Source organism: Salmo salar, chromosome ssa24, assembly GCF_905237065.1.
Source record: "Salmo salar chromosome ssa24, Ssal_v3.1, whole genome shotgun sequence".
NCBI lineage: Eukaryota > Metazoa > Chordata > Actinopteri > Salmoniformes > Salmonidae > Salmo > Salmo salar.
This window is the reverse complement of record NC_059465.1, coordinates 24,737,994-24,755,736: the sequence shown is the minus strand read 5'-3', so window position 1 is coordinate 24,755,736 and position 17,743 is coordinate 24,737,994. Positions and strand designations below refer to the sequence as shown.

The 17,743-nt window shown below is 43.1% G+C and overlaps 1 protein-coding gene across 5 annotated transcripts in view; it reads left to right on the top strand.

Annotated features, from left to right (window-relative positions):
- The window catches only part of LOC106585474 (homeobox protein cut-like 2), a 114,827-nt gene that overhangs the window by 82,492 nt on the left and 14,592 nt on the right, over positions 1-17,743 (top strand). For all 5 annotated transcript variants that reach the window (XM_014171709.2, XM_014171711.2, XM_014171710.2 and 2 more), the window contains one exon: positions 17,074-17,214. In XM_014171709.2, coding sequence (XP_014027184.2) covers positions 17,074-17,214 — 141 coding nt within the window. The remainder of the gene's footprint in view (positions 1-17,073; positions 17,215-17,743) is intronic.

The following is a 17,743-nucleotide window of genomic DNA, read 5'->3' as shown; positions in this document are numbered from 1 at the left end:
GCTTACTACACAGAAGGAGTTAATATTGGAGTTATTTTTTTGCAGTAAAAGCAAAAACTCAGCCAGCTGATTGCTGATTATTATTTGCCGTCTAATCCCATAATGCTATACCAATAATTGTCGTTAACTGCTAATTGCTAAAAGTCTCAATCTGTTAATTATTATCCTTCAGATATTCTTTACCTCTTATCTGATTCCAAACAGGAGTCACAACAACGAGTAGGGTATTTGTGTATCGGCCCCCTCACATAATATGCCATCTGTGACTGTGAGGTGGGCCTGCGGTATCCAACGCCTGTTTATCATTGTGCATCTCACTGGCCTGTCCAAGGTCACCCCCTCTTCCCAGAATGGATTGCTCCAGGTACACCAGAGGACAGTCAGTTGGCTGTGGTTCCCACTTTATCTCCCTCCTAAACACAACAATGTGCTGCTTTCTCACCAGTCTCCAAACAAATGCTCCAGCTCATGTATTTTTAATATTCTGACAGACGCAATTATTCTTTACACGCCGTGCTCGTTAATCTTAATGCCGTTATTACTATTCATTGCCAGGCATTTTTTTTCTCTCTCGCTCCTCTTATTTCAATTGAAAGGATCCTTGCATGCTGGTCGGTCTGCTGACACTCAAAGGCCATTGGTCCAATGAGAACAGCCGACAGCAGAGTTAATGAATGCAGAAGGAGAGCCAGGGAGGGGGAGGGGACAAGGGCAGCAACTCAATATGTGACCTGTTGTATCCAGTTAGCAGTGAAGTTTGGTGTCAGGTATCAGTTATCCACAATAACGATGAACATGTTATGATGCTGTTTTCAATTTCACAATGCATATGAATGTTATAGACAGAGGAAATGCTATACACTGTGTGTGTCACCTCTCTCTCTTTCTCTCTCTCTCTCTCTTTCTCTCTCTCTCTCTCTCTCTCTCTCTCTCTCTCTCTCTCTCTCTCTCTCTCTCTCTCTCTCTCTCTCTCCCATGCACACACACACACTCACGGGCAGACATACAGACTCTAACATAGACATCACTCTGCTCTTTCGGCTGATGTCAACAGAAATCCTCTATACTAATGGCTAATTCTTCATATTTTGTTATGATTTGGCTTTTGTTTTCACTGTAAAGTCAGCAAGTGTATCAATTCCTAGCTGCTAAACAAGATGGCTATCATTATATATGTGTCTGGACTCAGCTTCACTTGTGTATTTTTGATATTTATGGTGTGTTCACATATATTTTAGAGGCTACTTATACAGGAAATTGGTATAAAACCCATATAAACTGTATTTCTGATAATATAACAATATTTTAGGTTGACAATAATTATGATACAATACAATTTTTGATATAGAGTATCACATGCCTTTGTTTTATTTCCCTACATAAGTAAAATGAGGATAATGGCTCTACTGTCATTCATTCCAATTAGACTGGTTTGGATTGCTCCCTGAACAATATGGCTGCCATTTTTACCTCATTCTGGAACTTCGAGAGTTTATGGCATAGCCCCTCTAGTAATTTAATAAGATCTCTGTGGTCCTCCCTCCATCCAGATACTGTGAGGGGGAAAAAGTATTTGATCCCCTGCTGATTTTGTACGTTTGCCCACTGACAAAGAAATGATCAGTCTATAATTTTAATGGTAGGTTTATTTGAACAGTGAGAGACAGAATAACAACAAAAAAATCCAGAAAAATGCATGTCAAAAATGTTATAAAATGATTTGCATTTTAATGAGGGAAATAAGTATTTGACCCCTCTGCAAAACATGACTTAGTACTTGGTGGCAAACCCTTGTTGGCAATCACAGAGGTCAGACCTTTCTTGTAGTTGGCCACCAGGTTTGCACACATCTCAGGAGGGATTTTGTCCTACTCCTTTTTGCAGATCTTCTCCAAGTCATTAAGGTTTCGAGGCTGACGTTTGGCAACTCGAACCTTCAGCTCCCTCCACAGATTTTCTATGGGATTAAGGTCTGGAGACTGGCTAGGCCACTCCAGGACCTTAATGTGCTTCTTCTTGAGCCATTCCATTGTTGCCTTGGCCGTGTGTTTTGGGTCATTGTCATGCTGGAATAGGCTGAGGGAAGGAGGTTCTCACCCAAGATTTGACGGTACATGGCCCCGTCCATCGTCCCTTTGATGCGGTGAAGTTGTCCTGTCCCCTTAGCAGAAAAACACCCCCAAAGCATAATGTTTCCACCTCCATGTTTGACGGTGGGGATGGTGTTCTTGGGGTCATAGGCAGCATTCCTCCTCCTCCTAACACGGCGAGTTGAGTTGATGCCAAAGAGCTCCATTTTGGTCTCATCTGACCACAATACTTTCACCCAGTTGTCCTCTGAATCATTCAGATGTTCATTGGCAAACTTCAGACGGGCATGTATATGTGCTTTCTTGAGAAGAGAGACCTTGCGGGCGCTGCAGGATTTCAGTCCTTCACGGCGTAGTGTGTTACCAATTGTTTTCTTGGTGACTATGGTCCCAGCTGCCTTGAGATCATTGACAAGATCCTCCCGTGTAGATCTGGGCTGATTCCTCACCGTTCTCATGATCATTGCAACTCCACGAGGTGAGATCTTGCATGGAGCCCCAGGCCAAGAGAGATTGACAGTTCTTTTGTGTTTCTTCCATTTGCGAATAATCGCACCAACTGTTGTCACCTTCTCACCAAGCTGCTTGGCGATGGTCTTGTAGCCCATTCCAGCCTTGTGTAGGTCTGCAATCTTGTCCCTGACATCCTTGGAGAGCTCTTTGGTCTTGGCCATGGTGGAGAGTTTGGAATCTGATTGATTGATTGCTTCTGTGGACAGGTGTCTTTTATACAGATAACAAGCTGAGATTAGGAGCACTCCCTTTAAGAGTGTGCTCCTAATCTCAGCTCGTTACCTGTATAAAAAATACACCTGGCAGCCAGAAATCTTTCTGATTGAGAGGGGGTCAATTACTTATTTCCCTCATTAAAATGCAAATCAATTTCTAACTTTTTTGACATGCGTTTTTCTGGATTTTTTTCTTGTTATTCTGTCTCTCACTGTTCAAATAAACCTACCATTAAAATTATAGACTGATCATTTCTTTGTCAGTGGGCAAACGTACAAAATCAGCAGGGGATCAAATACTTTTTTCCCTCACTGTAGGATATGAACACATCATGAAGTTAGCTAGCTTTAGTGGTACCACCCAGAGTGGTGCAGAGTGGTGTTGTTTCCTGTGACAAAGAAATACATGTAGCACGACAATGTGACTATGGCAACCTGGACCGGTATCATGAACAGTTCTACAGAGCATGCTCTATGAGGCAACTCCAATACATCCTATGCATTTTATGGGGAACAGTATATTTTTTTGTATATGGTCTGAGCAATGAGAACACCTTAAATGTTATACAAGTAAAACAACTATTATTGGGTCTCCAAGCCCAACTGTCACACACCAGAATCATAATAGAGGTAGAGATACTCTCAAAGATCGGCTATGAAAAAGTCAACTGACACTTACTCTTGTGTTACTGACTTGTTGCACCCTCGACAACTACTATGATTATTATTATTTGACCATGCTGGTCATTTATGAACATTTGAACATCTTGGCCATGTGCTGTTATAGTCTCCACCCGGCACAGCCAGAAGAGGACTGGCCACTCCTCATAGCCTGGTTCCTCTCTAGGTTTCTTCCGAGGTTTTGGCCTTTCTAGGGAGTTTTTCCTAGCCACCATGCTTCTACACCTGCATTGCTTGCTGTTTGGGGTTTTAGGCTGGGTTTCTGTACAGCACTTTGAGATATCAGCTGATGTAAGAAGGGCTATATAAATACATTTGATTTGATAATGTCATGCATTTTAAGACACATCAGGCCTGGAAAAATACTTGTATACAATGCTTTGTTGTTTCTATTTTCACCTCCATACCTTTTGATCAGTGTAAATAAACTAGTTCTCCATCACAGAATGTGAAAAACAGTGACAGTTTCCATGACTGCATTGGCTCTCCAGAGCTACACCTCTCTCCTGGTCTATCCTGGTCTCTCCTCATGTTTCAAATCAAATCAAATCAAATCAAATTTATTTTTATATAGCCCTTCGTGCATCAGCTGATATTCTCAAAGTGCTGTACAGAAACCCAGCCTAAAACCCCAAACAGCAAGCAAAGCATGTGAAAGAAGCACGGTGGCTATGAAAAACTCCCTAGGAAAAACTCCCTAGAAAGGCCAAAAACCTAGGAAGAAACCTAGAGAGGAACCAGGCTATGAGGGGTGGCCAGTCCTCTTCTGGCTGTGCAGGGTGGATATTATAACAGAACATAGTCAAGATGTTAAAATGTTAAAATGTTCATAAATGACCAGCATGGTCAAATAATAATAATCATAGTAGTTGTCGAGGGTGCAACAAGCACGTCCGGTGAACAGGTCAGGGTTCCATAGCCGCAGGCAGAACAGTTGAAACTGGAGCAGCAGCACGGCCAGGTGGACTGGGGACAGCAAGGAGTCATCATACCAGGTAGTCCTGAGGTTTCCTGGTCTCTCCTCATCTCTCCTGGTCTCTCCTCATCTCTCCTGGTATCTCCTGGTCTCTCCTCATCTCTCCTGATCTCTCCTCATCTCTCCTGGTCTCTCCTCATCTCTCCTGATCTCTCCTCATCTCTCCTGATCTCCCGTCATCTCTCCTGATCTCTCCTCATCTCTCCTGGTCTCTCCTCATCTCTCCTGGTCTCTCCTCATCTCTCCTGGTCTCTCCTCATCTCCCCTCATCTCTCCTGGTCTCTCCTGATCTCCTGTCATCTCTCCTGGTCTCTCCTGATCTCTCCTCATCTCTATCCCTCACTCTCCCCCCTGTGTGAGTGTCTCTGACTCTGAGACGGCGTTTGAACCTTGCTGTTTTTACCTGTCACTGTGAGAAGAGGAGCTGGCCTTGTCGCCAGGAGCGTAGCCCTGAGACTGGCGCTTCAGGTGTTTGCTCTGCCTCCCCTCTCTTTACTCACACTCCTCCCTCAGGATCACCCATCCCCCTCTCACTCGCTCTGCCTCCATCTCTCCTGAATAACACAGTACCTTTCATCTGAGCAGGGAGCTCACTTACTGTGTGTGAAGAGGTGCTGATCTGAATGCACTCGTATGTTTGTGTGTGTGCACGCCTGCGTTTGTTTGTGTGTTTTATGTTTGTTGGGCCCTTGGCAGGGCTGAGATCTGCATCAGCTGAAACGTTGGGCCAACAGTGCTTGCTAGTGGTGACAAAATACTACTGCATGGTACAGGTTCAAGGACCAGGTACAACTACTGTATACACACAATTCCATCATTGCACAGTGAACATTCATGTATTGAAGTCTCCTTGGCCTGCGAGATTGTAAGTGCAGTACATATTGAAGTCCGTTAGTTATTTCTTTTGGCTCCAAGGTTGTAAGAACAGAGCGTTATTGACTTGTGTTGACCCTATTCTATTAAAATAGTATTACTTTCCCCTTGTATCTCTTTATATACATTGGCAGACACCTGAGAGAGAGAGGCTTATGGATGCCTGTAAGGTATTGAAGGGATTTTTATAATAAGTGTGCTGCTGAGTACATTCCATAGAAGATGAGGGAACTCAGAGAGCTATGTGTGTGTGCCATGTTTGTGGCGGTATCGAAAATGAAAGCTCCTTTGGGCGGGACGAGATTATGCACAAGTGATTAATAAGAGCAGTAATAAACAAAGGCCCAGGAGATGTTTGAGGTGCTTAATAATCCATTATGTTCATAAAAGAGCTGGGCCTCTCCAATGGATCCCCGTGGAGCAGAGAACCCAGAGGGACCGGCAGAGTGTGTGCTCAGAACAGAGAGGAAGTGTGTGTGTGTGGAGAGGGAGAGATACTTTTGGTAATGTAGTGTATGTGGACACCTGCTCGTCAAACATCTCATTCCAAAATCATTAATTAATATGGGTTTGGTCCCCCCTTTGCTGCTAAAACAGCCTCCACTCTTCTGGGAAGGCTTTCCACTAGATGTTGGAACATTAATGTGGGGACTTGCTTCCATTCAGCCACAAGAGCATTAGTGAGGTCGGGCACTGATGTTGGGCGATTAGGCCTGGCTCGCAGTCGGCGTTCCAATTCATCCCAAAGGTGTTTGATGGGGTTGAGATCAGGGCTTTGTACAGGTCAGTCAAGTTCTTCCACACTGATATCGACAAACCATTTCTGTATAGACCTAGCTTTGTGCACGGGGGCATTGTCATGTTGAAACAGGAAAGGGCCTTACCCAAACTGTTGCCACAAAGTTGGAAGCACAGAATCATCTATAATGTCATTGTATGCTGTAGCGTTAAGATTTCCCTTCACTGGAACTAAGGGGCCTAACCCGAACCATCAACAACTGCTCCAGTCCATTATTCCTCCTCCACCAAACTTTACAGTTGGCACTATGCTTTCAGACAGGTAGGGTTCAATGGCGGAAAGTTTTACACCACCCCAGCCAACGCTTGGTATTGCACATGGTGATCTTAGGCTTGTGTGTGGCTGCTCGGCCATGGAAACCCATTTCATGAAGCTCCCGACGAACAGTTATTGTGCTGACGTTGCTTCCAGAGGCATTTTGGAACTCGGTAATGAGTGTTGCTTCAGCACTCGGCTGTTCCGTTTTGTGAGGTTGTGTGGCCTACCACTTCATGGCTGAACCATTGTTGCTCCTAGACGTTTCTACTTCACAATAACAGCACTTGCAGTTGACCGGGGCAGCTCTAGCAGGGCAGAAATTTGACGAACTGATTTGTTGGGAAGGTGGCATCCTATGACAGTGCCACGTTGAAAGTCACTGAGCTGTTCATTAAGGCCATTCTACTGCCAATGTTTGTTTATGGAGATTGCATGGCTGTGTGCTTGATTTTATACACCTGTCAGCAACGGGTGTGGCTGAAATAGCCGAATCCACTAATTTGAAGGGGTGTCCACATACTGCTGTATATATATAGTGTACCCGTTCGGTAGATCTGTATACAAAATGAACCCAGTCAAAGAAGAGAGCAGCAGGGGTACTCTGAGGGACCAGGGTGTAGCTCTGAAAGACGGGCAATAATTTGGGGGAGAGTTAAAGAATGCTGATAATGAAAGCGAACAGGGCTACTAATTGAAGTTGCTGGATATTCCTTTAAGAGCAATTCTCTAACCGTTAATCTTTCCTATAAAAGGAATATTGAATACTTGAATGGAATTTGTCCACGTACTTTTGTATATATAGTCTATATAATGGTAAGACTGACACTCAAGCTCTGAAGTCTACATGACTTCAGTTGTTCACTAAACAGTTATTGCTTATTGGTTTTGTAACGAAGAAAGAAAACATGAATGCTTACTCTATCAATTAAAGTGGTGGAGTTAGTTTTTTGTTTATGTATCTAAGAGTGTCTTTTGACATTGTTGTAGAGACACTAGTTATTGATGTAATGCTGTCTATGTCCTTCAGTCTGCCAGACAAAGGCATGTGTGGAACACATACAGCAGAGCATGTTAAAGACTGTCTCTTTCAGCTTGTCTGTCAGTGAGACTCTTCTTTCACCATTACTCTATCTTTCTCGCTCTCTTTCTGTTTCTTTATCTATCACTCTTTCACTCTTCTTCACATCAAAACATCAAGGGACAAACGTTTGTTCTGCTCTCTGAATATCAGGTATGTATTATTGAAAAGACAGCACAGAAACCTACTGATTTTACTGTAGTATTAGGATTTTTTTATTTTTTCATAGGTCGTCAAAGTTAATATTTTGTTAAATGGTTTTATTGTAGCTACAAAAATCAATATAATCTAGGTTGAAACCAGGATAGACATTAAATAATTGTACCTTGTGAGTGCAAGTGACTGTGCAGTTGTTAAAAGAATAGATGACTTTGTAAAGACTATTAGACTTTAGTCAATAAAAGTGTCCCCACACGGCTGCTTTGGATGGAGACTCCCCTACTCTGTAAGTACAATTGTTTGTTATTTTTTAGTTTAATTTAAAAAAGCTAACCTTTTTCAAAGGTAGCCATTTTGATGATGCACTTTGTCTTTGAAGGTTGAACTAAGGACTAACAGTTCAGTCAACCTAGTTTCGGTCCATGACAACACACTCTTCATGTACAGTGTTACGGTTTGTTGCAACAGCAGAAAAGGATGTTTTTGGACCTTGAAGACCACTTGGAGAAAAAAACAAAACAAAAACAAGACTGTTTTGAATGAAAATAAAAAAAACCTTGAAGCACAGCCTTATAAATTAATTTGTTCGTGTTGTATGATGGGAACACAGCTGGCCTCATTAACACACGCACAACACATAATTATAGAGTTTTTTTCCTCTCTCCAGCCAGCCAGCGCTTGGCTAATGGGCTTGCTGGGTTAATTATGTCAGAACGTAATTACACAGGGCCCAGGGAGACGTAGTGGTGCACCCCGCTGAGCCCACACTGCCTAATGATGGTGTATCGCTGACAGGGCCAAGACGGACCGCCCCAACACACCTGCTTGTCTTGGCTCACGCCACCCTCGTCCACTCCCACGCACCACCACCGCCCACCTAGACACACGTTTGGGACCTGTCTGTCCCACCAGACACAGTTTCTATGTGGACGAAAACACAGTGGGCCTTGGCCAAGCCTGTTCTATATCCAACTCCATAGGAACAACCATAGGAGTTAGCTATCCAGCACAAACAGATCTGTGGTGACCAGGCTAGCCCTGGCCTGTCAAGGAGAAGCACCCAGCACCCAGAGGGCTTCCCCCTGCTGAGGGATGAGCAATAGCAGAGTAATACCAGACCAGTGGCTGCTAGGAACCAGCCAGGGAAGCCCTTTATCTCATCTGTAACGCTGATGCAAACTCCGCTCACAGTGTAAACAATATAGATGATGAGACCATACACACATAGATTATATGATAGCTTACACAATAACACCAAACCAGGTAGAACTTTTTAAACAACTGTGGTGAAGTACAAATGATGCCTGGATCCTGAATGCCAACTTGTCTTTGCTGGTATACTGCGAGGACAGCAGGCGTGTGTGTGTCCTCTGAACCACCTCCTCCTCATAACATTCTGTTCATCCCCACCTTCTCCCAGTCACTGTGATTCATGTGGTAATGAACCATGTTTCACTGAAGAATATGATGTATTAATGTGCTTTGATTTATGACCCTCAATGAGGTGCTGTTATGCTCTGTTATCATGACCTCAGGGCAGATGTCCAATCAGCCATAATTAAGATAAGGGCTGAATTACAAAATTAACTGTATTTGCATAGATAACGATATGACTGACTTCTGTACATAATGGTGGGTCGGCCATGGTTCGCTTCATGATTGGGATGAAGTAATTCTAGGTATAATGGCAGGATAGTGTACAATTCCATTCAATTATTTAATATTCCCTTTTTAGTAAAGATTTACGGTTAGTAATTTGCTTTTAAAGGAATATCCAGCACTGCATATTAGCAACTTCAATTAGTAGCCCTGTTCTCTTTCATTATCAGCATTCTTTAACTCTCCCCCAAATTATTGCCCGTCTTTCAGAGCTACACCCTGGTCCCTCAGAGTACCCCTGCTGCTCTCTTCTTTGACTGGGTTCATTTTGTATACAGATCTACCGAACGGGTACACTATATATACAGCAGTATGTGGACACCCCTTCAAATTAGTGGATTCGGCTATTTCAGCCACACCCGTTGCTGACAGGTGTATAAAATCAAGCACACAGCCATGCAATCTCCATAAACAAACATTGGCAGTAGAATGGCCTTAATGAAGAGCTCAGTGACTTTCAACGTGGCACCGTCATAGGATGCCACCTTCCCAACAAGTCAGTTTGTCAAATTTCTGACCTGCTAGATCTGCTCCGGTCAACTGTAAGTGCTGTTATTGTGAAGTAGAAACGTCTAGGAGCAACAATGGTTCAGCCCCGAAGTGGTAGGCCACACAAGCTCACAGAACAGAACCGCCGAGTGCAGAAGCACCTAAAAATCGTCTGTCCTCAATTGCAACACTCACTACCAAGTTCCATACTGCCTCTGCAAGCGACATCCGAGAGTAGAGTGTTACTTTATTAATCCCAACTTGGGAAATTGTTTTATCACGGAATGCATCATCAATGACCTACAATGACCAACACATGAAGAAAATAAGTTTAAAAAAAAACACTTTAAGACACAAAGGCACATGCACAAACCATAGTATCCCTAAAAGAATAGTCTGATTCAAGTGCTGTTTTCTATCCTACTCTGGAGGGAAACAGGCAACAAAAAATACATTTTATAGAAAGACCTCATAAAACAGTTCATCAATTATACTCCTTTAGGACTGTCCCCGACTAAAAAAAATCTTGGTCCACCGAAAGTGGTCTGTTCTTTCTACCAATGGATTGGTCGACATTTTTTAAGTGTATTTTTCCATATATAGACACACCCTATGTGTTTTAATAAAATCATCTATATGCACTGAGCTTGTCTAATACTTAAAGTTTACGGTTTGATGAAATAAGACATGCCTCACGAGGGCGCCAGAGATCTAGATAACCAGAAGAAAAAACCTTAGCTGACCCAACTATTCTCCTCCTGCTGGCTTTCGCAGATTCTGCCATCACTCTCCTGAAGTTAATAGGCTACATGAGGAGTCAGCAACCTTTCTCATGTTGAATGCCAATGTATCTTACCATTTCTACCGATCTGCGTGCCAGTCATGGTTTTCATATGTACATTTTCGTGAAACAGTTTCAGTAAAATAGCCTACATAAAGCCAACAAATGAAAACATTGCATCCTGCAGGTAGAAAACATCCTGATGAAAATGAATATCCTATAAATCACATTGGCTGCACATGTCCTGTCTGCAACATTGCATAAAATATTCTGGGCCCCCAGTTACTCCGCAGTGAGCGGAGGCTATTTTCAAGGGATACGAAGCAGTGCTTGACGTGGGGAGGAGCTCACCGGAGCTGAGTATTGGCACCTCAAATGTTCTACTGCTTGAGCTTCTGTTTCTCTTATAGAATATTAGCTCAAAAGTATTGTGGCGCTCTTGCACCTAATTATAAACAATACCAGCACCCAAAATGAGTACCGGAACCTATTTCAGTCCCTGTCAAGCGCTGATAAGAAGTAATAAGGTAGGCCTATTTTATGACGTTTCCACTGGATCAGAGCATGACATTTTCCGCTTTCACGCTGAGTGGTTATCGAAAGGGAGAGCTGGAAAGATTTTGCAGGTAGCCTATAGGCTACTTCTATGCGTGCGCGTCCCTACTCAACATTGACAGGAGAGTACCAAACTAAAGACAATGACTAAATTGACAAAACTTGTAAATGGAATGAAATAAATCAAAACTTGTTTCTCACAAATGTACCATAGGTTGTGCACTCTGCAAACAATGTGTCCACTCAGACAATGAGAACGGAAAGACTGGAATAATATTGAATGCATTAAAGTAATTACCGTGACCAATGTAACAAACATTGTAGATTAGAAATTAAAGGAATTAACGACATATGTAATGGTGAATTAATATACACTAACAATCAAACGCGAACAATTTGGCGATAGAGAAGTGCATAGTAAATCCGACGTCTGCATTGGCCATGCAGATTCTCGGTGATAATGCAGAAGTCAGGGCATTCACTTCTTGCGCATCACGGAGCAGTGCAGAGCTGTTGTCAAGGAAGTGCGTTTATGTTTATACAGGATGTGCCGCGCCCACCTACCTTCAACCAATCATGTCAATGCGGAGCAATACAGAGCTCTCCGCATTGTTGCAACATTTGGGAGGGGCATGGTGATGTGGTACAGAGCTCGATTTGGCCTCTGGAGGTTCCAGGATTACGTCACAACCTCTATTTACATGGAGCCTCCAACCATATTTTCGGTTCAAGCATAAATTGGCTTTTAGTTTAGGCCTCCGCAATGGATTAGTTCACTGAGATGGGCGCATATATGTATATACTACCGTTCAAACGTTTGGGATCACTTGGACATTTCCTTGTTTTTGAAAGAAAAGCTAATTTTGTCTATTAAAATAACATCAAATTGATCAGAAATACAGTGTAGATATTGTTAATGTTGTAAATGACTATTGTAGCTTAAATGACTATTGTAGCTTGAAACGGCATGGAATATCTACATAGGCGTACAGAGGCTCATTATCAGCAACCATCACTCCTGTGTTCCAATGGCACGTTGTGTTAGCTAATCCAAGTGTAGCATTTTAAAATTGCAACTGTTGTGTTGATTAAAGAAGCAATAAAACTGGCCTTCTTCAGACTAGTTGAGTATCTGGAGCATCAGCATTTGTGGATTCGATAACAGGCTCAAAATGGCGGGAAACAAAGAACTTTCTTCTGAAACTCGTCAATCTATTCACGTTCTGAGAAATGAAGGCTATTCCATGCGAGAAATTGCCAAGAAACTGAAGATCTCGTACAATGCTGTGTACTACTCCCTTCACAGAACAGCGCAAACTGGCTCTAACCAGAATAGAAAGAGAAGTGGGAGGTCCCGGTGTACAACTGAGCAAGAGGACAAGTACATTAGAGTGTCTAGTTTGAGAAACAGACGCCTCACAAGTCCTCAACTGGCAGCTTCATTAAATAGTACTTCATTAAAACACCAGTCTCAACGTCAACAGTGAAGAGGCAACTACGGGATGCTAGCCTTTTAGGCAGATTTCCAAAGCAAAAGCCATATCTCAGACTGGCCAATGAAAATAAAATATTAAGATGGGCAAAAGAACACAGACACTGGACAGAGGAACTCTGCATAGAAGGCCAGCATCCTGGAGTCGCCTCTTCACTGTCGACGTTGTTTTAGTCGAGCAGTAATATATGTGTGTGTGTGTGTGTGTGTGTGTGTGTGTGTGTGTGTGTGTGTGTGTGTGTGTGTGTGTGTGTGTATGTGTATATATGTGTGTGTATGTGTATATATTACTGCTCGACTAAAACCATCTCGGTTGACCAACAGCCTATTGACCGACCAGTCGACTAATTGGGGTCAGCCCTACACTCATTAAAATGCCTCATCGCTGTGGGTAAAAATGACCGTCTAAACCTCTGTGGTTTAGACAGGATAAACCTGCTACTGAAGCTGCTCCTGTGTTGCATTTGAGTGTTGTGGATTGGTCAGCACAATAACTGTTAACCGGGAGTTTCATGAAATGGGTTTCCATGGCTGAGCAGCCACACACAAGCCTAAGAGTGGTGTAAAGCTCGCCACCATTGGACTCTGGATCAGTGGAAACGCGTTCTCTGGAGTGATGAATCACACTTCACCATCTGGCAGTCCGACAGACGAACCTGGGTTTGGTGGATGACAGGAGTACGCTACCTGCATAGTGCCAACTAAAGTTTGGTGGAGGAGGAATAATGGTCTGGGGCTGTTTTTCATGGTTCGGGTTAGGCCCCTTAGTTCCAGTGAAGGGAAATATTAATGCTACAGCATACACTGACATTCTAGACAATTCTGTGCTTCCAATATGTGGCAACAGTTTGGGGAAGGCCCTTTCCTGTTTCAGCATGAAAATGCCCCCGTGCACAAAGCAAGGTCCATACAGAAATGTTTTGTCGAGATCAGTGTGGAAGAACTTGACTGGCCTACAGAGCCCTGACCTCAACGCCATCGAACACCTTTGGGATGAATTGGAAGGCTGACTGCGAGCCAGGCTTAATCGCCCAACATCAGTACCCGACCTCACTAATGCTCTTTTAGCTGAATGGAAGCAAGTCACCGCAGCAATGTTCCAACTTCTAGTGGAAAGCCTTCCCAGAAGAGTGGAGGCTGTTTTAGCAGCAAAGGGGGACCAACTCCATATTAATGTCCATGATTTTGTAATGAGATGTTCGACGTGCAGGTGTCCACATACTTTTGGTCGTGTAGTTTATCCACCTTCACTTTAAATTTGATTTAGCCACTGCTTGATAATCCCTGCTTGTCCACGTGTGAGAGATCCCTTACGTAATCTCTGCGCTTTGATCATGGAAGGTTAAAAGGATATATGGAAAAGAGTCTAATAAAGGGATTTCTGTGACAGTGGGTCGATGTGAATAGCACTGTTTTAAGTCATCCTGTTTGTCTAAGAAGAGCTCTTCTCTTCAGTGTGATGTCCCATGTGACTGATGCAATATCTCCAGTGTTGGTGTAACAGTGAACACAGACACATAGGAGGCTCATTTGACTGTAAACGGTCCTGGGAAAAAATGGTTCAATCAGTTATCTCTGACCAAGTGTTTCTGATGAAACTTCAGATATGTCAAGTGGCTGTGGAAGTCTTTCAACAAATTGCTTATTTAAACTTGTGCGTCTCTGATAAGGGTTTGTACGTGTGACTGTTGTGTTTCTGTGGCCTGTTTCGACATAGCTGTCTTGTCTCAGTGGTGTCTGTTGAAGTGTAAACGTCTGTGGTTAGGCTCTCTGAACAGTCAGTTCTGTCTGTGCCCATGCTATAAAAGGATATGATTGTGATCCACACAGCAGCAGAAAGACGAACGGATGAAAGCTGCGGGAGAAAAGTTTGTGCAGCAAAGCAGCGACTTTTTTTTTCCCTCCTCTTTTGGAGTTTTAAAGGGCTGGTGTGTGTCTCTACATCCTTCCTTCCTCCTTGTCAGACAGCTCCCCTGAGCCCCTCTCTCTGTGCTTTGGCACTAGAAGTCACCTCCTTTGGTGTGCGGCAGGCAGGTACACAACAGGAGCAGCTCTCTCTCTCAGAGCTGTTGAACTTTTCGGGAGGGGAAGAAAGGGAAGGGAAGATTAAAAACAGCCCTGTGATGTGGAGTGCCGAGTCTCCTCCTGAGAATTCCTGGCATAATAATTTAAATGATCAAATGATACAGAGGAGACTTGTTAGCAGAGAAACAGCCTCCTAGTTGGCCCCATGGGCCCAGCGCTGCTGCACATGCATTGCAAAGCAGCTCCTCTGTTGTGCTAAAGAATTTTTTTTTTCTGTTCTTTTCAGGAGCAGACTTTTTCCACACTTTGTTTAGGTGTATACTCGGGACTAAAGTGTGTGTCATATTCTACTGCAATCTATGCGGTTTACTTTTTAATGAATTTATACATTTAGGTGATGCTCTCCATTGAATTTGATCTCAGTAGTTTAGTCTATTCATGTCATTAGGCCCAGCCTGTGAGATTTTCAAAGGCATCTCATTTGAGTGAATTCCAGAGACACTCTTGGGAACAATTTCTCAGTGGGATTCTGTCTCCTACTGTTGATACTGCTGTGAAGGAGCGCATTTGATGTACTGTCCTGTACTGTCTCATGCAGGATTTGGGATAGTAGGCAATTTTAAAAGTTACATTTTAAAGATCCTGACATCAGTTGTATAATAGGATAAGTATTTTGACAGCAGCAACAGGATAATTGTGATATCTCATTATATTTGATCAAATAGACTGCAATGAAATTAGCTTGACTGAAGTGTTGAACTTTATACTTTACCGTTTTTACATTATGTCCAGATGTACAGTGCATTCGGAAAGTATTCAGACCCCTTGACTTCCACATTTTGTTATGTTACAGCCTTATTCTAAAATGGATTTTTTTTTTTAATTCCTCATCAATCTACACACAATACCCCATAATGACAAAGCGAAAACAAATAAATAAAATCAAAATAATAATACCTTATTTCATAAGTATTCAGACCCTTTGCTATGAGACTCAATTGAGCTCAGGTGCATCCTGTTTCTATTGATCATCCTTGAGATGTTTCTACATCTTGATTGGAGTCCACTGGTGGTAAATTCAATTGACTGGACATAATTTGGAAAGGCACACACCTGTCTATATAAGGTCCCACAATTGACAGCGCATGTCAGAGCAAAACCCAAGCCATGAGGTCGAAGGAATTGTCTTTAGAGTGCCGAAACAGGATTGTGTCGAGGCACAGATCTGGGGAAGGGTACCAAAAAATGTCTGCAGCATTGAAGGTCCCCAAGAACACAGTGGCCTCCATCATTGTTAAATGGAAGAAGTTTGGAACCACCAAGACTCTTCCTAGAGCTGGCCAAACTGAGCAATCGGGGGAGAAGGGCCTTGCACAGGGAGGTGACCAAGAACCCAATGGTCACTCTGACAAAGTTCCGGAGTTCCTCTGTGGAGATGGGGAAACCTTCCAGTAGGACAACTATCTCTGCAGCACTCCACCAATCAGGCCTTTGTGGTAGTGGCCAGACAGAAGCCACTCCTCAGTAAAAGGCACATGACAGCCCGCTTGGAGTTTGCCAAAAGGCACCTAAAGTCTCTCAGACCATGAGAATCAAGATTCTTTGGCCTGAATAAATCAAATCAAAGTTTATTTGTCACGCGCGCGAATACAACCTTACAGTGAAATGCTTACTTACTATAAATAAAAAAGCAAAAAAGTTATTAGGTGAACAATAGGTAAGTAATTAAATAAAACAACAGTAAAAAGACAGGCAATATACAGTAGCGAGGCTATAAAAGTAGCGAGGCTACATACAGACACCGGTTAGTCAGGCTGATTGAGGTAGTATGTACATGAATGTATAGTTAAAGTGACTATGCATATATGATAAACAGGGAGTAGCAGCAGGAAAAAAGAGGGGTTGGGGGGGGCACACGATGCAAATAGTCCAGGTAGCCATTTGATTACCTGTTCAGGAGTCTTATGGCTTGGGGGTAAAAACTGTTGAGAAGTCTTTTTGTCCTAGACATGGCACTCCAGTACCGCTTGCCATGCGGTAGTAGAGAGAACAGTCTATGGCTGGGGTCTTTGACAATTTTTAGGGCCTTCCTCTGACACTGCCTGTTGTAGAGGTCCTGGATGGCAGGCAGCTTAGTTCCAGTGATGTACTGGGCCGTACGCACTACCCTCTGTAGTGTCTTGCGGTCAGAGGCAGAGCAATTGCCGTACCAGGCAGTGATGCAAACAGTCAGGATGCTCTAAACAACAACATTATTTTAGAATAAGTTTGTAACTTAACAAAATGCGGAAAAAGTAAATGTGTCTGAATACTTTCCGAATACAATGTGCAAGCTCTTCAATTCTCTTTATTTGTGAGTGGCTGTTTTGTGTGGAATGGTTCATAGAAAAATAGCAAATTCCTCTCCATCTCGTGTGTTTTTTCTCTCAGACCCAGCTCCTGTGCTGGAGGCCACACACACCCTGGAGGAGAGGCTGCAGCAGCTGCAGTGTTCAGCCCCAGACAGTGAGGTTCTGGTCAGGGAGGTCAGCAGGCACTGGAGGAGACACCTGGAGTGCCTTAACAAGCCAGGTCAGTGCCATGGCCACAGCACTCACCCCAGAATGGGCCCAGGCCCAGCTCACTGCTGCTTGTTTGTTCAAAGTTGTAAAGTATTTCTTTTTCAGAGAAAAACATCTAAGAAAGTATTTTTGTTGTGCAAAAACACACTATAAGCCACACAAGCAGGGGTTGGAACAGAAATTATTTTCCAATTGTTTCGTTCTGAACAGATGTATTTTTTGTCGTTTCGTTCCACTGTTCCCCGACGTCTTAACTTTTTGTCGTTAATAAATCCAATGTGAAGCGTAATAACTATAGTATCCTTAATTAGCATTGAAAAAGTGAATCCATTCTTCTCTTATTAAAAATCTCTCTCCCTAATTTCTGAATCACGCTTGTAACGTCAGTAGGCTACAGTAGACTATACTTTGGCGGGGCAGGTAGCCTATTTTCAGCTGACAGGCAGATGCTGGAATAAGTTTCTGAGTGACAGAGTGAGGGATTTGCATAGGTGCTTTGTTGCGTATTATTTGTTGTGACTGGGAAAAAAATCACATGT